At 36.2% G+C, this 20,678-nt stretch overlaps 2 protein-coding genes across 2 annotated transcripts in view; one reads left to right on the top strand and one right to left on the bottom strand.

Annotated features, from left to right (window-relative positions):
* The window catches only part of LOC121859144 (RNA cytidine acetyltransferase-like), a 36,098-nt gene extending 29,583 nt beyond the window's left edge, over positions 1 to 6,515 (bottom strand). Inside the window, exons 1-4 of the mRNA XM_042355873.1 lie at positions 6,292 to 6,515; positions 2,247 to 2,335; positions 1,229 to 1,400; positions 528 to 712 (exon numbers count right to left, since the gene is read on the bottom strand). Of these exons, the coding sequence (XP_042211807.1) occupies positions 528 to 712; positions 1,229 to 1,400; positions 2,247 to 2,335; positions 6,292 to 6,408 (563 nt within the window). The 5' untranslated portion in view covers positions 6,409 to 6,515. The remainder of the gene's footprint in view (positions 1 to 527; positions 713 to 1,228; positions 1,401 to 2,246; positions 2,336 to 6,291) is intronic.
* Positions 6,516 to 6,862: 347 nt separating this feature from the next.
* Positions 6,863 to 19,902, top strand: LOC121859143 (notchless protein homolog 1-like). Its single transcript, XM_042355872.1, has 14 exons — positions 6,863 to 7,002; positions 7,893 to 7,979; positions 8,946 to 9,078; positions 10,673 to 10,821; positions 11,676 to 11,821; positions 12,201 to 12,310; positions 13,049 to 13,204; positions 14,818 to 14,925; positions 15,944 to 16,076; positions 17,066 to 17,203; positions 17,493 to 17,610; positions 17,903 to 18,006; positions 19,541 to 19,667; positions 19,833 to 19,902. Exons 1-14 carry the CDS (start codon positions 6,998 to 7,000, stop codon positions 19,843 to 19,845), a joined length of 1,527 nt encoding a protein of 508 aa, XP_042211806.1. The 5' UTR covers positions 6,863 to 6,997; the 3' UTR covers positions 19,846 to 19,902.
* The last annotated feature ends 776 nt before the right edge of the window (positions 19,903 to 20,678 follow it).

Raw genomic sequence — 20,678 nt, 5'->3', positions numbered from 1 at the left:
CAAAATATCAAATCAAGATCAAAGTTATTATAAAGTAAAATAACAAGCACAATATATAATTTTTGGGCTCAACAGAAGAGAAATACACTGTTAGAGCTTACAGTCATGCATTCATTTTTCCTTTCATGTTAAGCATCAACAACTATAATCAGCTTATTTCTTGTCACTAGGAACTCCATGCTTCTATAGCTCTATGGGTCTCAAACACAATGCTAAACCAATACATTACAGGTATTCATGTTTCAGTTTTTCTTACATGTGAGACACAAAGGTTAACAGCTATAATTTCTATCTTTTCCTGCCAGAATCTAAGACAGAATATTTGTGGTATGGGGTTTTATTTTAGTGTGTGCCCAGTAAACAATTCAAGCATGTATAAGTACAGTACTGAATGTTTATTATGTGTCACTAATTTTTGTTTTTAATATATACTGTAGATGTAACAAGGCATCAGTGATAATTATATATATTGCAAAAAGTAAAAGATAAACGAAGCCATATCCATCTTAAAAAATCCTTTAACTTACCTCTCATTAAACAAGGGTGTGACACAAGGGTGTGAATGTGTCTTCAACTTGCTATGAACATCCATGGAAAGGGTAAAGAGCTGACGCATTGACTGCATGCATGACATCAAAAAGATGACAGCTCCACCACCTGCTACAGTCTCCACAACACGACATAGTGTGTTAGGGGTCAAACCTTCAAAATCCTGAGGAAAAAAAAAAAAGATGCAGGCTGCAGTTACAGTACAGTAACATCAAATTCAAAAAATTATAAAAGAAACTAAAACTGACAGAGAACTAAAAATTTATAATAAATATCAAAATATAGCAGTACTGTACATAGCCTAATCTAAGCAAAAATGATGCTCAAAACCCAGGCAACACTACAACATTAACACAGACCCTTCGGCTGCCACACTAGGGTATAAAATTCAGAGAACTCCAGTTAGTCAAGCTATAATTAGAATGTCCTACTCCAAATTCATCCAGGAGAGTTGCATCTACAGTCACCTCCTTAGAACCAATTACAGTAATCTATTATATATCTACTAATAATTAAGATGAAGTGAATTGTGATTTATGTACATTTAAACAATTCATAGTGAACTTCCAAGCATTAAATAGCTTCCCTCAATTTTCCAACACTGTACTAAGCAATAATAAATGTTGTGCATGAGTATACCAAGTGGATTAACATATATACAGTTTTACAATTTCTTTACCTGTATGACACACATTCCATAAGTGTTTCCTAGTATCCTTTGTGTGTCAGATAGAGGGCAGTACCTTACTGGTGTTGACAACAGAAAAAGATCAAATGCATTTTCTTTCGAGATGTCACATTTACCAGATTTCAAATTTTTTTCCAGTTTCTTCAGGTGTTTCCGACTTTGTCTGTGGAAAAAAAAAAAAAAAAAACTTACAGTTAAAGGTTAATCAAAACTTATGAAATGAAAAATTGATGAAAACCAATAACCCTTTACCCCCTTGAAAAATTGCCTTACTGCAGTATGTACAATAAACATGAAAACTAAACACTCTTGGGGCAGACTGTCATTAACAGAAACGAATGTGCATTTCCCGTGATGACTAAGGCAACTGAGAGCTCAATTGAGGTGTGGGTACTGTGAGGAGATCATTGGGGCACATGATACACATTATGAATGCTAAAATTGGCGTGCAATTCGAAAAAATGGCTGTTCTCATTTGCGATATGTCACATAAGAGAGGCATCACAGTTTGAGGGTTAAGGATCTTTAATAAGATGTACTGAGAAGAGCTATGCAATGTCTGATTGAAAAATTTAGGATGAAAGATACTAAGAATTGACATTTATAAAGGTTAAAGAAAAAAAGAAAGAGGATATGGCTAAGAGATTTAAAAGAATTATTAAGAGGAAATTTACACATATATAATAATGAATTGGGAGGGGTTGAAGAACACTGGTGCAAATTTACGAGTGCAGCAGTGATATGTGAGTGAAAGATCCTAATACGGTACCAAAAAACAAGAAAAATTAAAAATGGAAAGTTAGATGGCATGAGTTGAAGAGGAAAAAAGGATACAAAAACATTAGTAGACAGTAATGAAAGAAGGAAGAAATGCATTACATGTCACAAACCCCACTAAGGAGTGCAAAAGAGATATGCTATTTCCTACAGTAATTCTGATTACTGGGCGTTTCTCTAAGCAAGAGCAATACAAGATAGAAAAACAGTACTGTATATGAATATTACCGACCTCGGAACATCAGAGTCTTTCTTGTGGCACCAAAGGATGGAAGGCCGCTCACCGGATGATTTGGAGATTAAATGATGGATGACCATTACCTGAAGCAAGAAAAGTTTACAAATTTACGAGAAGTCTTATTCATACTATAGCAGTGTCATTGCTTCACACTCCTAAAGTTTTATTAGAGAATATGATAATAAATTACAGTATACTGTACTCTGATATATGGTACCAATGAAAGAAATTTTCTTGATGAGGCATGGTGGAATTTTACATTTTTTGTGGACATGAAAATATGACCATTTTTTGCACTGAAACACATATTAATTCTTTACTGTCAGTTCTCTGCCATTGAAAAACAATATGGATATCTTCTCCATCAGTCCTCCTCCTTGAAGAATAGTAATAAGTATACAAACATACAGTTCACTTAGAATCCAATGCTACTCAGAAGAAATTGGAAATATATCAAAACCCATAATACTGGTAGGCAATTTGATTCCAACAAGATGATGCTCATCATTTATACATAAAATAGGTTTAAAAACCTAATGTGCCAAAAACAAGGGATTTGCACATACAATACTCAGGAATCTGGATAGTGAAGCCTATATAAAAAAAAAGACAATCAAGCTTATATTTATCGTAATAGACCCCACCATGTGCGGCTTTGTCGTTTATTTACAAGCTAAGCGAAACCAGATTCTGAATTTATTAGTTTAAGAGTGGACATCAGTATTCATCGCCATGGTAAAATTGTTGGTGGAATGTCTACAGTAAATAATTTTCTTCGTGTAAAAAGCACATAACGGTAGAGACATGATTTTTAGCGTTATATAATCAGTTTTTCACCATGTTTTACCCTGCAATTTCCCTCATCCTTCATGCCCTGCCCACTACAGGTGATTTACGATCATAGATAGAGAAAACTAAATATAAATATTCATAATTAAAAGAAAAGGGTAAGATTATCGTTTCGGTCATTAAATCACACTCGTTCAAAACACATCAAACTCCATCGGAAAAACATAATTTCAACCTAACCTCACCCTAAAATTTAAAAATTCGCTGGATGACCGAAACGATAATAATACCATAAAAGGTTAATATATAGGACTAACCTGCGGACGAGTTATATTTATTAATGTTCATTTTCTTACATTATTTTCATCACTGAGTTCTGATATAATAATCATTCATTGTGGAAATTGTTCGTTTCATAGATAAATAGGTGCCTAGGTGTGCATTAATTTGTCTTGCAGGCGCTTTTACTGCGCCCGGGGCAGTTTGTTTTTCAGCATGTCGTGTGAAGGTTGTCGCCGGCATGTATGTAATTTGTGAGATCCTTCAATTGTTCAAAGAACAGGGCGTTGTTCCTTTCAATAGAGACTGTCCACACTGCAGAAATTCCTGTGCTTTCAGACTGGAAAGAAATTTGTTCATTACTTCCTCAACGCCATGGCTCGACGTTTCCCGCCATCACAATAAATCACTACGCCGCTAAGGCTGCATCGCGCTGATGCAGCCGTATCATCTCATGTCCAGAAAATGCATAAAATTTCACCATATCATAGTAAGTTCTTTCGGTTAATATACAGAACTAACCCGCCGACGAGTTATTTTCATTACTGTTTATTTTCATTCGTGAGTTGTGATATGATAACCATTTCTTGTGGAAATTGGTCGTTTCATGGATAATTGGGCATCTAGGCGCGCACTAGTTTGTCTTGCGTGTCTTGCCAGCTGTAATAAGGCAGCACACAAGAGAGAAGTCTCGTCTCTTCCCCGAGGCAGTTTCATTTTCAGCATGACGTGCGACGGTTGTCGCCGGTCTTATTTTTTTATTTTTTTTACGGGAATTAGCCCACCCGGGCACAGGTCAAACGACCCACAACGGAGCCTGGGGGGGGCGAAAAAAAAAGAACGGAAAGAAATTGTAAATATAGAAAAAAAGGTTATACTGCATTAATCTACACACGAAGATGCCGGAAAACCAGCTTTTCAAAGTGAGACAGATTATAAGAGCATGGAAACACAGAAGAAGGCAGAGCATTCCACAGTTTGGCTGTGTGAGGAAAGAAGGAGGTACTATACGGGTTATTTTCGTGTGACCGACATCCACAGAGAAATGGTGGGCACCGCGGGCAAGACGTGTGTTACGAACCCACGGCCTTGCCGGTGGTACACAGGATGCCAAATCTACTGAACATTGCCCATTAAAGTACCTGTAAAAGAAAGAGAGTGAAGCAATATTGCGGAGGAAAAAGGGAAGAGAGATTGTCGACTAAAGGAAGAGAGTTAATAAGACGAAATGCCTTTGATTCCACCCTATCTAATAGTTGGACAGAAGAAGAGCCACCCCAGATATGAGAGCAGTACTCCAAGTTAGGACAAATGAATCCCTTATATACTTGGAGCAACTGCTCAGGAGTGAAGGAGCTGCGGCATCTGTACAGCATTCCCAACTTTCAGGAGGCAGCTTTAGTTATACTAAGGATGTGTGATTTCCAGGACATATTGGAGGAAATGGTGAGGCCTAACATATTTATTTCAGAATTTGGGAGGATGATTCGCGTTAAAGACGAGACCCTAAAGTTTTTAAAAGAAAACAACATCGTTCCTTAAAGTAGAAAGTATTGTTCACAGCAAAACTGTGAAATAGAACTGGGTTTGTGTGCTAAGTCAGTCGTTATTTGGAAACAATCATCCATCGTTTCCCGCTATCTAATAACAAAATAACAAATCCCTCCGCTGCCCGGGCTCAGTAGGCGCCGATACATCTCACATCCAGAAAATGCCTCAAATTTCAACATATCATAGTAATTTCTTTCCGTTTAACACACCGGTGGGGGGGGTTCCAGGGGGCGATGAGAATGTTAGGTAAGGTTCGGTAGGTTGTTTGGTTTGGTTGGTTAGGTCTGTTCTTCATACCCACTAATGTTAAGTAACGTGTATTTTAAAAATATCCCTTTTTTAACACATTTGCACAAACTAAAACAGTGTCCACTATAAAATAACAGTGAAAATCCGGAGTTTTTATAATCGTTTTCAATCAATTTCGGCCGCGGGTTAGTCCTTTTTAATTACCAAAAGCTGTATCACTTTTACGAGTTAATTTTATGAGCAAATTCCACAAACTACTCCTGGCGCTAACCGGCTGCCCCACTATTAACCTATACATGGACAGTAATTGTTAATCTCATGAACATAGCTTCACAGCCAACACTAGCGTAGCTAGGGGGGGGGGGGCGTCCCCGGCGGCACTTTTGAGTCTGCTCATCACCCATATCTGCAGCTACTGGAGACGTTAATCCATCCCTTTGTATCGGCGGCAAGTTAATCCTTGTCGTGTCTGACCTAACACCTGACCCACATCATCACGGCCACGTCATGAGCTACACCCTTGCTATGCGCCCCCCGCCACACACACAACCTGTAACCTGTTGAGGATTAAGGAAACAACTTCAAACAAGTACGCCAGTGAGCTCATGTGGTGTGGGTCAGGTGTTAGGTCAGACACGACGAGGATTAACTTGCCGCCGATACAAAGGGAAGGATTAACGTCTCCAGTAGCTGCAAAACCATGCAGTCTCGGGTCATATCAGTTCATGTACAGCCGACCAATCCACCAGTTACAAGCAATTCACTTCAGTTCTGCACAAGTCTCCATCGTGACAAGACGAGGGGAGGCTAGACGACTTTTAAGTTCTCTTGTGTTTTCGATCCAGTTATTTACTTCGTTGGAAGACATAATACTATAAGGTAAGAAATATTAAAGTATTGGTTAAAAAATATTAATGTGACTTTTGCTGCGGTACTGAGATTAAATATTAAGATTAAATATTAAGTTTAAGTATGTTTGGTGTGTATTTAAAGCATACTATATTTGAGTATGTGAAAGTACAGTAATATTATAATGGTACACAAACTATTTAATATATATAAGGGTGAGTCACTGTACAATATGTATTTTTTGTGGGGGCACGGGGGGGGGGGCGGCACACACACACTAGCTACGCCACTCACAGCCAAGTACAAACATTAAGAGTCTCACCTGTTCCTTCACATTATTACCGAGAGCCACCAGTAACTCTCTATGGCCAAGTTTGACGCCGTTGTCTATTAAAGTCTTGAGTCGGGCATCAGCCGTGAGCTTCTCTGCCTTGACCATCTTCTTCACCACAACCTCTGAATACTTCTCATTTGTCTGCCTTTACTGCGTCCCTCGTCAGTGTTGTCGCCGACCAACTTTACTTCACGTGTAATTTGTTATTGGTTATTTTAACCAACGTGTCAAGAAAGCTAATGCCCACAAATAACAACAATTAATACAATATATTGATTAAAGTCGGGATATTTTTTAATAATATTAGATAAAAATTTATTTAATGTATATAAATATTGCAAATATAGATAAAACAAATAAACAGTGAAAGGATATACATAATAACTTCTGTGTGAATAACAGCTAGTAGAAACATTTTAACAAAACACCTTTTCACTAATATTTGACCTTATATGAAATAAATTGGAATTTTTCAAATTATATTATTATTATTATTATTATTATTATTATTATATATTTCATTTTATTAATATACAGGCTTATTCCCGTAAAACGATTATATCCACTAAAATAATAAATGTAGCATGGCCAAGACAGTCAGCTGTTGTCCGACACAAACACAACAGCGAGGAGAAGGAGAGACGTGTGTAGTGAAGAGACAACTGATTACATTAACAAATTGGGCACTATAGTCATGGAGTAAGTATTGTTTCTTGTCGTAAATTAGATCAAATTACAGATGAGTTCAGCAATCTATTAAATAGTCGATAGTAAAGTTACCCTGAAAGAAGTTAAGAATTCCTTAAATGCCACACATCCATAAATGACTAAAATCAAATGTGATGAATATATAAGTTATTATATTGATTATTACAATTAAAATGGGACAAAGAGTAGATGAGAGCATTTAAATATTTCAAGTATATTGTGAATCTTGCAAAAATTCAACTGAAGTAGAGGGAAAATGTGAGGTAAATTACTTAAAATAAAACCAAGCAAGCCTTTAATAACCTTACCTGTTTGTGAACTAGGTGACTGGGATCAATAGCCCTTGAGCTATTTTACCGTCCAACCTGGTTCAGTACCCACTTCTTACTTTCAACATTTGATTGGATTTTATTGTGCCTTCATGTCCAGAATGACTTGTAAATGTATTTCAAGTGATTTGTGGTGTTGGTGCTATGCCTAAATAAGCCAGTAGCACCACACACCATGCTCCAGCTGCACCATCACATGTGTCAGCAATCTGGTTTATCACAAGTACAGTACAGTATACTTAATCTGTATTGAAGTTACAGTATTGCATGTAATTGGATATATAACACATTATACACACAGAATCATTAAAACCTGTTCAATGTTAATTTATTATTTTTTTATATATAATGGGTGTTTATGGGAAAATGTGCTTCAGTTTACAAAATGTTTTCAGGAATGGAACACTTCCACAAACTGGAGTCTGCCTGTATCTGAAAGTTCTATATCAGATGTTACCGATATTGTTCCCTTATTGAAAAATTTAATTCTGTGTTACTGTCTTGTCTCAGCTACATTTGTACAGTATGTAATTTGTGTTTCCATTTTTTCAGGGAAGGGAGCAAACGGGATTGTGAAGAAGATGGCCACTCTGTACCTGAAAAGATCATGAGAATGGATGCTACAGATACTGTGGAGAGGTATAACTGTGATGATTATACACATGTAAACTTAACTCCCATGCTCCAACATTGACCTCAGCTATGATGCCTCACGTATCCCTTACTCTCTGTTTCTTCCCTTATGAATTATTCCACTTTTCCCTCTCCTGATGGCAATCTTCCTAGGTTTATTGCTACTGCTAAGTAATACTTATACAGTACTGTACAGTATACCTTTTTAGTCTCCTCTCCTCTTGCATCTTCTCACATATCCATACCATATCAGCAAACTCTGTTCACCTATTCCACTAGTCCCTCAATTGACACCTTCTGTCTTCTTTACTATTCCAAACACCCTTCATACGTCATTATTTCTTACCCCTTGCATTCTGGTAATCCCTTATGCAGCTTCAGGTAATACTTTTTTTATAACCTGCTTCATTCCAAGCTCATTCTTCACTGCCATAAGTTAGAAGTTCACATGCTGTACAGTATTGTAGTAATATATCTGACTAGGGAGCCCTGTTGTTGTTGTTAACCAGTTTTACAATGTTCTAGACATACAAGTGTCAAGTAATTTGACATTCAACTGTACGCCATTTCTCATATCCTTCATCTACAGGCTTATGCCATATTCCCAGCATCTTGGTGATTGTCGTCAGTCTCATTCATGTTCAAGTTTTAAGTTTTTTAAAGTGTTAAATTTAAGAAATCCTTTACTTATTTGTTATTATAATTGATTTGTAGCATCGTCTTGCATTTCCATTAATGTTATTGCCCCCGAATCACTCAGATGTTATTAAATAGAACTCACAAACACTTGCAGGTATCCTGTTTTCAAACTACTGTATCATATTTCAGTAGATTTCTAATCCAGACATAGCTTGAAGTAATCGACTAAAAAATAGAGAACTTAAAGCTTTTCAAGCATTTATCATCTGGAAGCTTAACTTTACTTGAAAGCATATGGAGTTAACTAATGAAATATTATATATTGTCTTTCAGTAATGAAAATAGAGCCAATGTCCTTGCTCAGTTCCAATCAGAGTCTGGTGATACAGCTGGGCCCCCAATAGAGTTGCCTCTGACGCTGGCTCGTGATAAACTTCAGCAAATTCTTAATGTACTTCTAAAGCAGGTATGTGTAAGCCACCAACAGAGTACAGTATTTGAAGACTTAAGATTGCCATAATGATAAATTGTGAACGTGGTACAAGTTTTCCTCATTTGAATATCATTCTTGAAGTATTAAAAAGTTTAAGCTTAATAAAACATCTTTCTTCTTAAAATATATTACCCTTGTGTGTTTTTCTTTATGGTATCATTGTATAGTACAGATAAGTGTACAGTAAATCTATTGAGCCCAGAGGTTAAATCAAGTTTGGAACCCATTCTTCTAACTGTAAATAAAGAAAGGTACATTTTGGTATATAGAAGAGTTCTATTCCTGAAACACTCAAAAATCAGATCCCATTTTCCTTTAGACTCCTACTATATAACCTGAAATAAGTTCCAACAAAGATACCTTCCCCAAAATGTCTTAAAATGCTACAAAACAGGGTTTTAATGAAAATTTTTAGTGTACACAATGATTATAACCCATGCAGTACAGTACAAATTTTAAGTTGATGAGTTTGACATTCCTCTGAATTGCACTCCCTGATCAAATTTATGTAGGATTTCCAATTTAATTTCCAAATTAATCTCTTTCCTAGCATTCTTAGACTGTCCACTACGTACTTGGCTTACCTGTCATTTTGGAGTTCGGCAAGAAAATAATCCAAAGAATGTGAGAAATAAATTTTGCATGCTCTCAACGACCAGCTCGAGGATGCTGAGAGTATGTGACGAGAAACAATGGGAATACTGTATACTACGAAATGCTAAGCCAATATCTGTAGTAATTATTAACCCGTGGCAATTTTAACCATAGGGTGATTTTTTTTATTCAAGAGCTCTATATAATTCCATACACTAAAAACTATATCAGTTGGGAACCTAATGTTTTGTGTAAATGTAGCCTAATGTTACAAAAAGATGTAACATGATCCTGAGAGTTATCAGGTGTCATGTGATTTGTCGTGTGACCCGTCAGTGGTGTTAAACAGTTTTCATGCAATCACGCCATAACGCTCACTGTGGAAGAACATATGTTTCTCGTCAAACATTATATCAAGAATGCATCCTTTAGGGAATGTCAAATTACATTTAAAAGTCTCTTGGTGGTTGTACAGAACCTTCAAAATCAATGATATGGAAACTGGGGAAGCAGTTCAGAGAAATCGACTGCTTGAAAGTTAAAAAACACTTGCGCCAGCCAAGTGTTATTACAGCAGAAAAAGTGGATGAAGTGTAGGAAAAAATGGAAGCAACATGGTAGTGGACACTTCCAGCTGTTCATTTAAAGTAATCAATTGTATGGACCATGTCACATCTTTCTGTAACATTAGGCTACAGTTTCACAAAATGTTAGGTTTCTAACTGACATAGTTTTTAATGTGTGGGTATTATTTAGGGTTCTCGAATGAAACACTCGCCCTGTATAATAATTAAAAAAATTATATAAGATCATACGAACAAATGCCTACAGGTGTCAGCACCTCAACATCTTCCGATGCTATTAAAAAATTATGAAAATACAATACGTACTGTAGATAAAAAGTCATAACTTTGGATTTTCATAAATTGGATCGTTGTAAATGTATGTGTATAAAGAAATTCTTTTTTTCCAGGAGGACCACACCCCATACAGCTTTTATGTTAATGAAAAAGAAGTGACCACTGATCTTAATGGAGTGGTGAACTCGTCAACAAGTGAGGAGAAAGTGATGACCATTCTTTACCAGCCTCAGGCAGTGTTCAGAGTACGAGCTGTTACCAGGTGAGCAACAACATATCACTGATCACCTGATGGTGTAGATCTTAGTTACAACATTGTGAATTCTATTAATTAGGTCTTTATGTATCTTGCTACAGTTATAGTGTAAGAGTTGTAATGTTCATTTAGGTCTCACAAACATGTTCATGGCCATGTTAACCCCATGTGAGTTATTTTGCTTCTTTCCTCTTAGTTTCCAATAAACAATCACAGAATAGTTTCAATAATTAATTGGATATTTAGCAGTCATAGTCTTTAAAAATTTGATTTTCAAAGTAAAAGGGCTACAAGGCTTTTCAGATTTGTGTTTCGTATGTTCAGTCTTTTTGTTTTAATTTATGTTAAGTCAAGCCTTGATGAATTTATCAATCTTTTGTTACATTCTTTTTTCCTGTAAGAGTGGGGGGGGGGCACTGGGTCACTGGTTTTAGCTGGAAGACCTTGATGTTATTTTGATTAGTCTCAGCCCGTAATGTGGATGATTTAAGATTTCAGCCTTAGAGATGTCGCTGGTTACATAATACAGTTAAATTTTGGTATAGCCCCAAATATGAGATTTCATTCCTTTACGGTACAACCGTTTGGCAAGTACTGAAGTACAATACTGTATTTGATAGGACATAATATAAGAATAGTTGATAAAGATAAGGAGTCATGGAGGTTTCTTGATATAAAATATACATTATTTTTAGCTTATGTTTTCAAAGAAGCCTTTAGAGTTATCACTACCTGGGCATTGTTGTTGCTGTCATTGCTTTGGCAAAACTTTCTGCTTTTTTCTCTGTAACTTTGAATAAAAAAACATTGTGCTTTTATTTTATTTGTGTCTTAATGTACGTGCAAATTTTCTCATCTAGGTGTACCTCCTCCTTACCCGGTCATGCAGAAGCTGTTCTCTCGGCATCTTTTAGTCCCGATGGACAACATTTGGCCTCTGGTTCTGGGGACACCACTGTGCGCTTCTGGGATATTAACACTGAAACACCACACTTCACATGCAAAGGTAAATTTTTGGAGGTAGTTCATTTGACTTTAGGCATGACTTTGACTATTATAGGCCTCTGTGCGAATCATAATATTTGTGGCTCTGATATACTCGGGCTTTTTGTACTGCACACCATGACATGTCAGACTTGAATTACTATCAGCCTTAGATGGTAACTCCTGTTGCCAAGGTAATATTTATTAGATAAATGGGACCACAGACATACATAAGGGAAGCCATTTTTAGCAATCTTTCTGTTGCTTCAAGGTGACTTATAGGTTTGTTCATTATATTATTGATTGGGTCAAAGTAGTAACATTGAGTCATCCGTGGAGGTTACAATCTGTTTTCCTTGTACTGTATATACTGTACAATATAAATATGGTTTGGATTACAGGCCATCGGCATTGGGTGTTGGTCACAGCATGGTCCCCTGATGGTGAACGTTTAGCTTCTGGATGTAAATCTGGACAAATCTTCATTTGGGACCCCAAAACAGGAAAACAGGTGAGGTTTATTAAAGAACACTTGTCAACATGGTGACTTAAAGAAATAGTTGCAGTGTTCTACAAAAAAATTTATTTTGTAGTGTGTGAAGTTACTGGATATTGTTATCTATAACTTCCTTATACGTAATAGAGAGCACAGCTCTGGACATACCCTGTATTAACATTTAACATCTTATTGGTCTGTCACTGTTACACTTGTCTGAGTGATAATCTCATAAACTCTGTGTTCATCCCATATTTCCTCATTTATTTTTTTTAAATACCAAAATTATTATATATTTTTGAGTTAGGTAAAAACTTCAGAAGAGAATTGGAAAGAAAAAATATACAAATAATTAAACCTGTACTTGTAGTCTTCATATACAGGTAATTTAGTGGGTGTAAGTTGAATTTACTGTATGCTGATATTTCCTAATTTACGTTTTTGGAATTCCATTCAGTAAGTGAAAAAACGGATATCAAATAATAGAGCCCTCATTATTATTGGGGTTACATTCCAGGGAGAGAAAAGGTCAATTGGTTGTAGTATTTATCACTGCCTTTGTTAATGCTTTTGTCGTTTCACCCATATCTTATTTCATTTATTAAGAAATGAATGCTAGTTTTATGCATACAGTATTTTAAACAAACCACCATGCAAATTAATTATCAATTACAAAAGAGGTAGTACAGTTCTACACTGACATATTTTATTATTTTAGTAATGAATTATATTTCTTGCTTCACTGCCAAGCAGACAGGTCGGGCACTAACTGGCCACAAGCAGTGGGTTACGGCACTGTGCTGGGAACCTCTCCATTTGACCAACAATGGTGAGAGCACAAGATTAGCATCAGCTGGAAAGGATGGAGATGTCAGAATATGGAATACTATACTTAGCTCTTGTGAAAAGGTGAGATTATACGAATGTTAAGTTGATTTGATAAAAAAACCTCTTAAATAGTAATATCTCCGTTAGCCAGAATCCCTCAAACCCGGAACTCTCCGATAGTTGGAATTGAAATTTTCTCAGAAAATAGTTCCCAAATTCAGAATTTTTCAGAAAATTACAGCTTTGCGAATGATTTTCCAAGGGGCACGTTTTCTGGAAAATTCCAAGAAAATTTTCCTGATACCCGGAAAATTCCGAGGACGGGGATGTTTTTCTGGGTTCGAGAGATAATGTATTGGGCAATTTCTGGAACTTTTCGTAATCCGGAAATTTCTGGTGATGAGGGATATTTTTCCGGCTTTGAGAGAGTCGTCTTGGTACCTGGAAATCTCTCATTCCCAGAGGTGCTCTGGGCCATTTGTTCCGGCTAACGGAGCTATCACTGTACAGGTTATATTCTCGACCATGTTCAGTGAGTACTGCACAATTGAATGCACCTCCATGGCTTGTCCTACATGTGAACACAGTATTTTAAGGGAGTACGGTAAATTGAATTCTTAAAATGTAGTAGGAATAGTGGTCTCTCCAAAGGCTTCATTAATGGGCATAATCCAGTCTTTATAATAAATAATGTTTTAAGGCCATTTTCCATGCATGCATAGGTTAGCTAGTATTAACTAGGAGAACAAGGATATCTAGAGTATCTCATAGGGCACTCATCAAAGGAATCCCTCTCTCTCTCTCCAGGACCAGGGAATCATAAAGCAGTAAAGATTGGTAACCTAGAACCAATCAAATTGCTAAGGTCTCCAAACCTCACACCTCTCAATTTCTTCCTCTGAGCTCACCTAAGATTTGTCATTTACCAAGACTTTACGAGAACCATTTAGGTGACCCCAGAGGAAGAAATTGGGAGGCATAAGTCCCAGACACCGTGGAATCCATTTTATTAGTCCTCATCACCAAATCTTCAATGATTTATAATAATTCCCTCACCTGAAAAAAAAATCAAGGACTAGAACATTACTTCTCTTAAGGTGCATAACCTGTGAGACACTATGTATATAATTTTAACCCTTCAGCTGTGTCTTGCTGTTTTCACAAAAAATCTATCATACATTCTTAAACAACTTATTTTCGTCTTATGAAAATAAAGATATGCATTGCAAGTCAAGGATTAAAGCACATACAAGACACAATGACAAAATAAGTAACCAAGTTTGCATGAGTCTTAATTTTAACCAGGATTATAAGACCATTAGTCAATTTTCAGGGCAGTAATGACATTTGTCCAATTATACCCATCTTTAGTGCAATTCTGTAGTGAATCTGATAAGCATTAACATTTTGATCACTGGGTGTACAGATTTATATAATAAACTTCCAGGGTGCATTCCTTGTCTACTATTTGTCATCTTTATTTATGGGAGCTATGACCCTAGCACAACTCAGAAATTTGGCTATGGCATACATCATTTTCAGTGACAGTTAAGTTTGTGATTATACAATTATTGGTATTATAGTAATTACTTAATTTGATGTCTGTATTGATTATTTGAATAAACATATTTTCTTGAAGAATTATAGATTTCAGGGAGGTGCAGTAGTTGTATAAAAATTTTTGCTCACTCCAGGTGCTAACAAACCACCTTCAAAGTGTGACAGCTTTACGTTGGAGTGGTGAAGGTCTTCTATACTCTGCCTCCCAAGATAGAACCATAAAAGTCTGGAGAGCTTCAGATGTAAGTAGAAATTTGAGAATGATGTGAAATCTACAGTGTGTTAATGCATTATGTTCTTTAAGGACTTGAATTCTAGTCTGCTTTAATAGGTTATGAAATATTATAGCTTTACATGTTGAATGAGCAACTCTGCATAGCCAGCGTCTGTATGGGTCAAAATACCTGGTCCCAGGGCTCTGACTTGTGAATGGAATCTTCCAGTCACCTTTTATACAGTGCAGAAGACAATTCCTTATGAATTTTATGTATTTACTATTATTTGTGGCAAGTAATATTATAAAATGTCTAAATTATGATTGATATGTGTTCAGAATGTACAGTATATCTCCATTTATATGTGTTTTTATTGCTGTGTTGACCAAATTTTTTTTAGTATGAATGCATCTTCACTTTTAACATGGGAGTAAATGGGAAAAATTATTCGCGTTATTGAAATTCTCGATACAGCCACTTTTCGAAAACACACCCAGTGTACTGCACAACACAAATTGTATGCAAAAACAGCAGCTAGTGAGGGAACAACCTTGTACAGTTGCAGCAGAATATGAACTAAGCATGCAAGCCTTAGTTAACCAAGCAGCTAGCCCACCCATGTACGTATTGTGTCGGAAAAAGTATAGTTTGGGGGTCGGCCCAGTCTCTATTTCAATTAATCCCATATGTTCTGTTATTTCATTTACGCGTTTCTCGTTTTACGCGAACCTCCACGGGTTCAATTGACCGCGTAAATGAAGACTATACTGTATAAAGAATTATATTAATTATTCCTTGGATTTTCTCTTAGATGATGATAGTTCAATTGCACTCAACAACTCAACTGCCTGCTTCCAATCACCATTGGACAGGTGAAATTTTCGACAAGGGCCTTCGGGATTTATTCCCCCTAAACTTCATGGTTATATCAAGTTACTCATCCCTATCAATTATATAATGGGAGTTTAGGATCAAATTCATCAATATTATGTAATTATCCAAAAATATTTGTACAAGTGAAGAATGATATTATTTGTGTTTTTAGGGTGTAATGTGCCGGACATTACAAGGACATGGCCATTGGGTAAATACATTAGCCCTCAATACCGACTATGTTCTGAGAACTGGGGCATGTGATCCTCAGGCATTAATGAAGCCCTCACCTGAAGTGACTGCTCGTAAGTTTTTATTAACCAATTTTGTTTTTAGTACAGTACTATACTGTATTTGTATTGTCTATGTTACAGTACTTTATTACTATTAATTTGTTTGCCACATTTATTTACACAGATATTAACACATCAACAGAATACTGTGCCTATAGATATTGTTGACTTATCTGAAATATTTATCTGTGTATTTTTCTGACCTATAACTCCTGAGGTATTTTGGGATATTATTGTGTATCTTATTTACAATATTTAGGCTCCACCCACTCTTTGTCATGGTTTCCTGTCATACATAACCAGTACTGTACAGGGGCCCCTCAAGTTCGCGGTCCTCTATTATTCGCTGATGACACCCTGGATGTACCCAAGAATGTCTGTGGGTAGTTGTAAAAGTTGCCGTCATTTTTGGGACTGGGACAGGGAGCCATTCGTTCTAGAGACAGTAATTTCCTTTACCTGCATTGTAAATATGTGTGTGTGTGTGTGTAGACACACACATGCAAAACACATACAAATAAATAATAATGGGAAAATACTTTCACAAATAATCAGAAACAAATTTATTAAAAATGTGAGTCTACCCTCAAGTCCCCCCGCAAATTTTTTTGGGGGGCCCTGTACGTACACTCATTATCCCTTTCTGTCACTTTTCCATCTCAAATCCTTAACATTTCCAGAGCAATTCTATCCGCCAATGACCCCTTAATATTTTAAGCATACTCATAGCCTTTCTTAATTTTCTTATTATTTTTTCCTCTTTCACTCTGGTGCTCTTCATTTCTCCACATCCCAAACCTGATATAATCTACCTCCCTCTCATCTGGTACAAAAAGCAGTTGCCCAAACTATTTTTTCCCAGTTTTTTTTTTTTGCTTCGTCTGTTATAAATTTATCTCCTTTATTTCCTATTAAAATGGAATTTAAGGAAATCATATGAATAGCCTTAAAGAATTAATTATTTAAAGCTTTTTTCTTTTTTTTTATTACTGTCCTTTCAGCTGAGAAAAGACTATCATATGCTGAAAAACGTTACAAAGAAGTTCTAGCAGTTGCTGGCGGAGTTGAGCGGTTAGCATCTGGCTCTGATGATTTTACAATATTTCTCTGGGAACCTGCTAAGGATCGCAAACCAATTGGTAACTTTGCTTTCTTTTTCTGATTAAAAAGCAATCATATTTGTTGATAATACTGTAAGTGTAGACTGGTTCTCCCATAGGAATATGACAGTTTAAATGGATTTCAACTTTGTAGTCAAACATAAAAATGTAAAGCCTTCCAGAATGGGTGTCTCTTGACAGACTAACAGTGATATTTCAGACTCATAATTGACTAAATACATTGTTAAAATTAAACAAAGTGTAGTATAAATCTGATATCTGTTTTATAGGTGGATATGATCTTATTCATAAAACTTAACGTTTTCAGAGCGTATGACTGGGCACCAACAGCTGGTGAATGATGTCAAGTTCTCACCTAACACCCGTATCATAGCATCGGCGTCGTTTGATAAGAGCATAAGATTGTGGAATGGATTTACTGGAAAGTATGGCAAACAAATTCTTTGTATTTAGTATTTTAACCCCACATATATACTGTACTCAAGTATTCTTTACGGTTTAGAAGATTTTGAGAAGCCAAAATAGCAGATAAACTTGAGACTTTAGTCTGGATGATCAGCTTTCAGTTCACTAAAATTGAAGTACAGTACTGTATTACACAAATAAATACCCTGTACCATATATTGAACTGTATTAGATATATATTATATATGTAATACTGGTACAGGTGTACTTGCTATTTAACAACAACAAAGGACTGAATCATATACATTTCAGGTTTATAGCTGTCTTACGAGGACATGTCAATGGTGTGTACCAAATAGCATGGTCTGCTGACTCCAGACTTCTTGTTAGTGGCAGTAAAGATTCAACACTTAAAGGTAAGTTGCAGTTCAGAGTCACAGACTATTGTTAAAAATACAATAAACCAATGTTGTGCTGTAGGAATTTGCTTAAAAAGACATAAGCTGGAGTGGTGTATGAAGCAACAAAGGTAAATCAGGGGGATATCTAGGGCCTTATTATGAGAATGAAACCATAGCTGAAAACACTTAATAATGCAGTTAAGAGTGAATATATATATATATATACATCTGGTAATGCAATTAGAGTGAATGATAACAAGTTAGGGGGATGTCTTTGTTGATCTTCCTTCTAGCCACTTAGCACTGTGGGAGGAAAAGGCTTGCAAGATTGAAAAGAAAATGTAAAGGCAACAGAAAAAATTTATTACTTGGATACATACCTAAAATTGAGTTAGGTGGAAATTTTAAGTTGGAGAAGACACCTTAGAGACAAGGTGGATCTTATAAACTGACTGATAAAGATAATGTGTATGAATGGCTTGGAGAGAGAGTAGAACATGAAATAACAGCAGGAAACATTGGAGTTCTTGGAGGAATATTCATGAAGAACCAGTTTGTGAGAGAATATGATTCCTCACAAGATAATACTGTCGGTCATTAAGAGGTTTAAGGGGAAGTTTGTGTGACATATTTTTTTGGCTAATATTATTCTCAGGGTGACCAAAGCAAAGGAATATTAATGTAAGAGCAAGGAGGATGACAATTGAGAAGTTGTGAAACTCAAGTGATGAAACCTTCCAATAGCTGTTCGACAGAACATTACTGTAGTTGTAGAAAAGATGGTGTTGGGTTAATTTATTTTTCTTGTCAAATTTTGATTTCAAAGCCCATGATTCTTTTTAATAAAATAAAATTTGCTTCCTAAGGTGAAAATGACGTTATTCCACCAACCTATTACTGTTGTTGATAATAACAAGTAGCTTTTAATTCTTCAGCCACATTACCGAATGTGACAAATGAGATGCTTTGGACCACAAGCTGCCAGGCACCAAAATTAAAAAAATTAAGAAAAGTACAGTTACCTTTGTCAACTTACAAGATATCATTCCTTTTGAATCAGTAATGATTTTTTCCTTCCATAATGTACAGTCACCCAAAAAAGTCCTGTCTCCTCTCATCCTGAACCATGAACCCCGAGATTCAGACTCTTGAATCCGAAGCATTTACGGGCAGAATAATGTAACAGTGTCTACTGCTCCGGGTTCACGAGTCTGAATCTCGGGGTTCGTGGTTCAGGATGAGAGGCAACAGGATTTTTTTGGGTGATTAAAGATGATAGAAAACAGTATTGACAGACTTTCAACCATAGTTATAAATGAACAATGTGCTTCCTGACTTGCCCACGGGATAGAGGAAGGATGGGGGATATACTGTATATATATATATATATCATGTAGATCCACAATGAAAATGTGGATAAGATAAATCTTGATAAAATCACACAGGGAAAAGAGAAACAATATTGGCAGGTTGATACCCAAAGCACCTGAAATGTTCATTGATAATTTTTATTTAATTTGTTGAATTGCTGTACTGTACTCTCTTTCAGTTTGGAACATGTCAACAAAGAAAATAGAAATGGATCTTCCTGGTCATGCAGATGAGGTGTTTACAGTGGACTGGTCCCCCGACGGCCAGAGGGTTGTTAGTGGAGGGAAGGATAAAATTCTGAAGATGTGAGTAATGAAACAGCTAGTTCTTAAAGATAAATGGAAAAACTGTTAAAAAAAATTATCTTTGGTTAAAATTTGAATGTAAAAACATGTTTATTCATTTCATTAGTTGTAGTGCTAAACAAATACCGTACATACCAAGTTGCTCAACTACATTTTCACTTTCAGATGGAGACGGTAAAACACCCATTTCTTCAGGAAAAAATCAGTGACCAATAAAAGCCAATTTTATATGGAATGCACTGGTTTTACTTAAACATTATCACTTTACCCTCTAAAATCTCATTTTAAGTAGTAACGGAAACATACCCAGAGACAGAGACCGGTAAAAATGTGTTCATGGATTTTTAAGACACAAATATTAAGCAGATATAGATATTTGTGTGAAAGAAAATCTAATCATATAATAAATGAGGCAATGATTAATGCAAGGGCGAACACCTGAAAACCACGTTTAAAGTTTGCCCATATATTCAAAACGTTATACAATCTCCAAAAATTTATTAATTCGGTTTATTGCAGAATATGATCCTTGTAATAAATGAAGTGTGATGTATGATTTTGGTGCACATTGATGTCAAATAATGAAATGGTGTGAAATTAACATTCATGAAAATAATGGTAACACTCACTCTAGATGATGATTATGTTCCACTGAAGAACTTGGTAGCAGGGGGGAGGGTAGGTGGCTAGTAGTCTGAGCATCATCAGATACATCTTCCTCCTCTGGAACACCGAAAATAGAATGTAGCAGACTTCTCATTGGTCGGCATGCTCCTTCCTGACATGCTGATTAGCTCGGGGAGTAAGGCAGGCTGTGATTGCTTTACTCTTGCCAGACACTGAAATTACCACAGGCAGCGCAGAGATGCCGGGAGTTTTACACTATATGATTCAATGGGATTTTGCCAGTAAACCAAAGGCGAACTCGTCATACCATCTTGTCATAGTATAATAAACTTTCTGAAATGATTGGTACAAAAATCGCATTTTCGCTCGGGTGGCGAGTTTGCC

Source organism: Homarus americanus, unplaced genomic scaffold (assembly GCF_018991925.1).
Source record: "Homarus americanus isolate GMGI-L3 unplaced genomic scaffold, GMGI_Hamer_2.0 scaffold50924, whole genome shotgun sequence".
Lineage (NCBI taxonomy): Eukaryota > Metazoa > Arthropoda > Malacostraca > Decapoda > Nephropidae > Homarus > Homarus americanus.
This window is presented reverse-complemented; position numbering and strand designations above follow the sequence as displayed.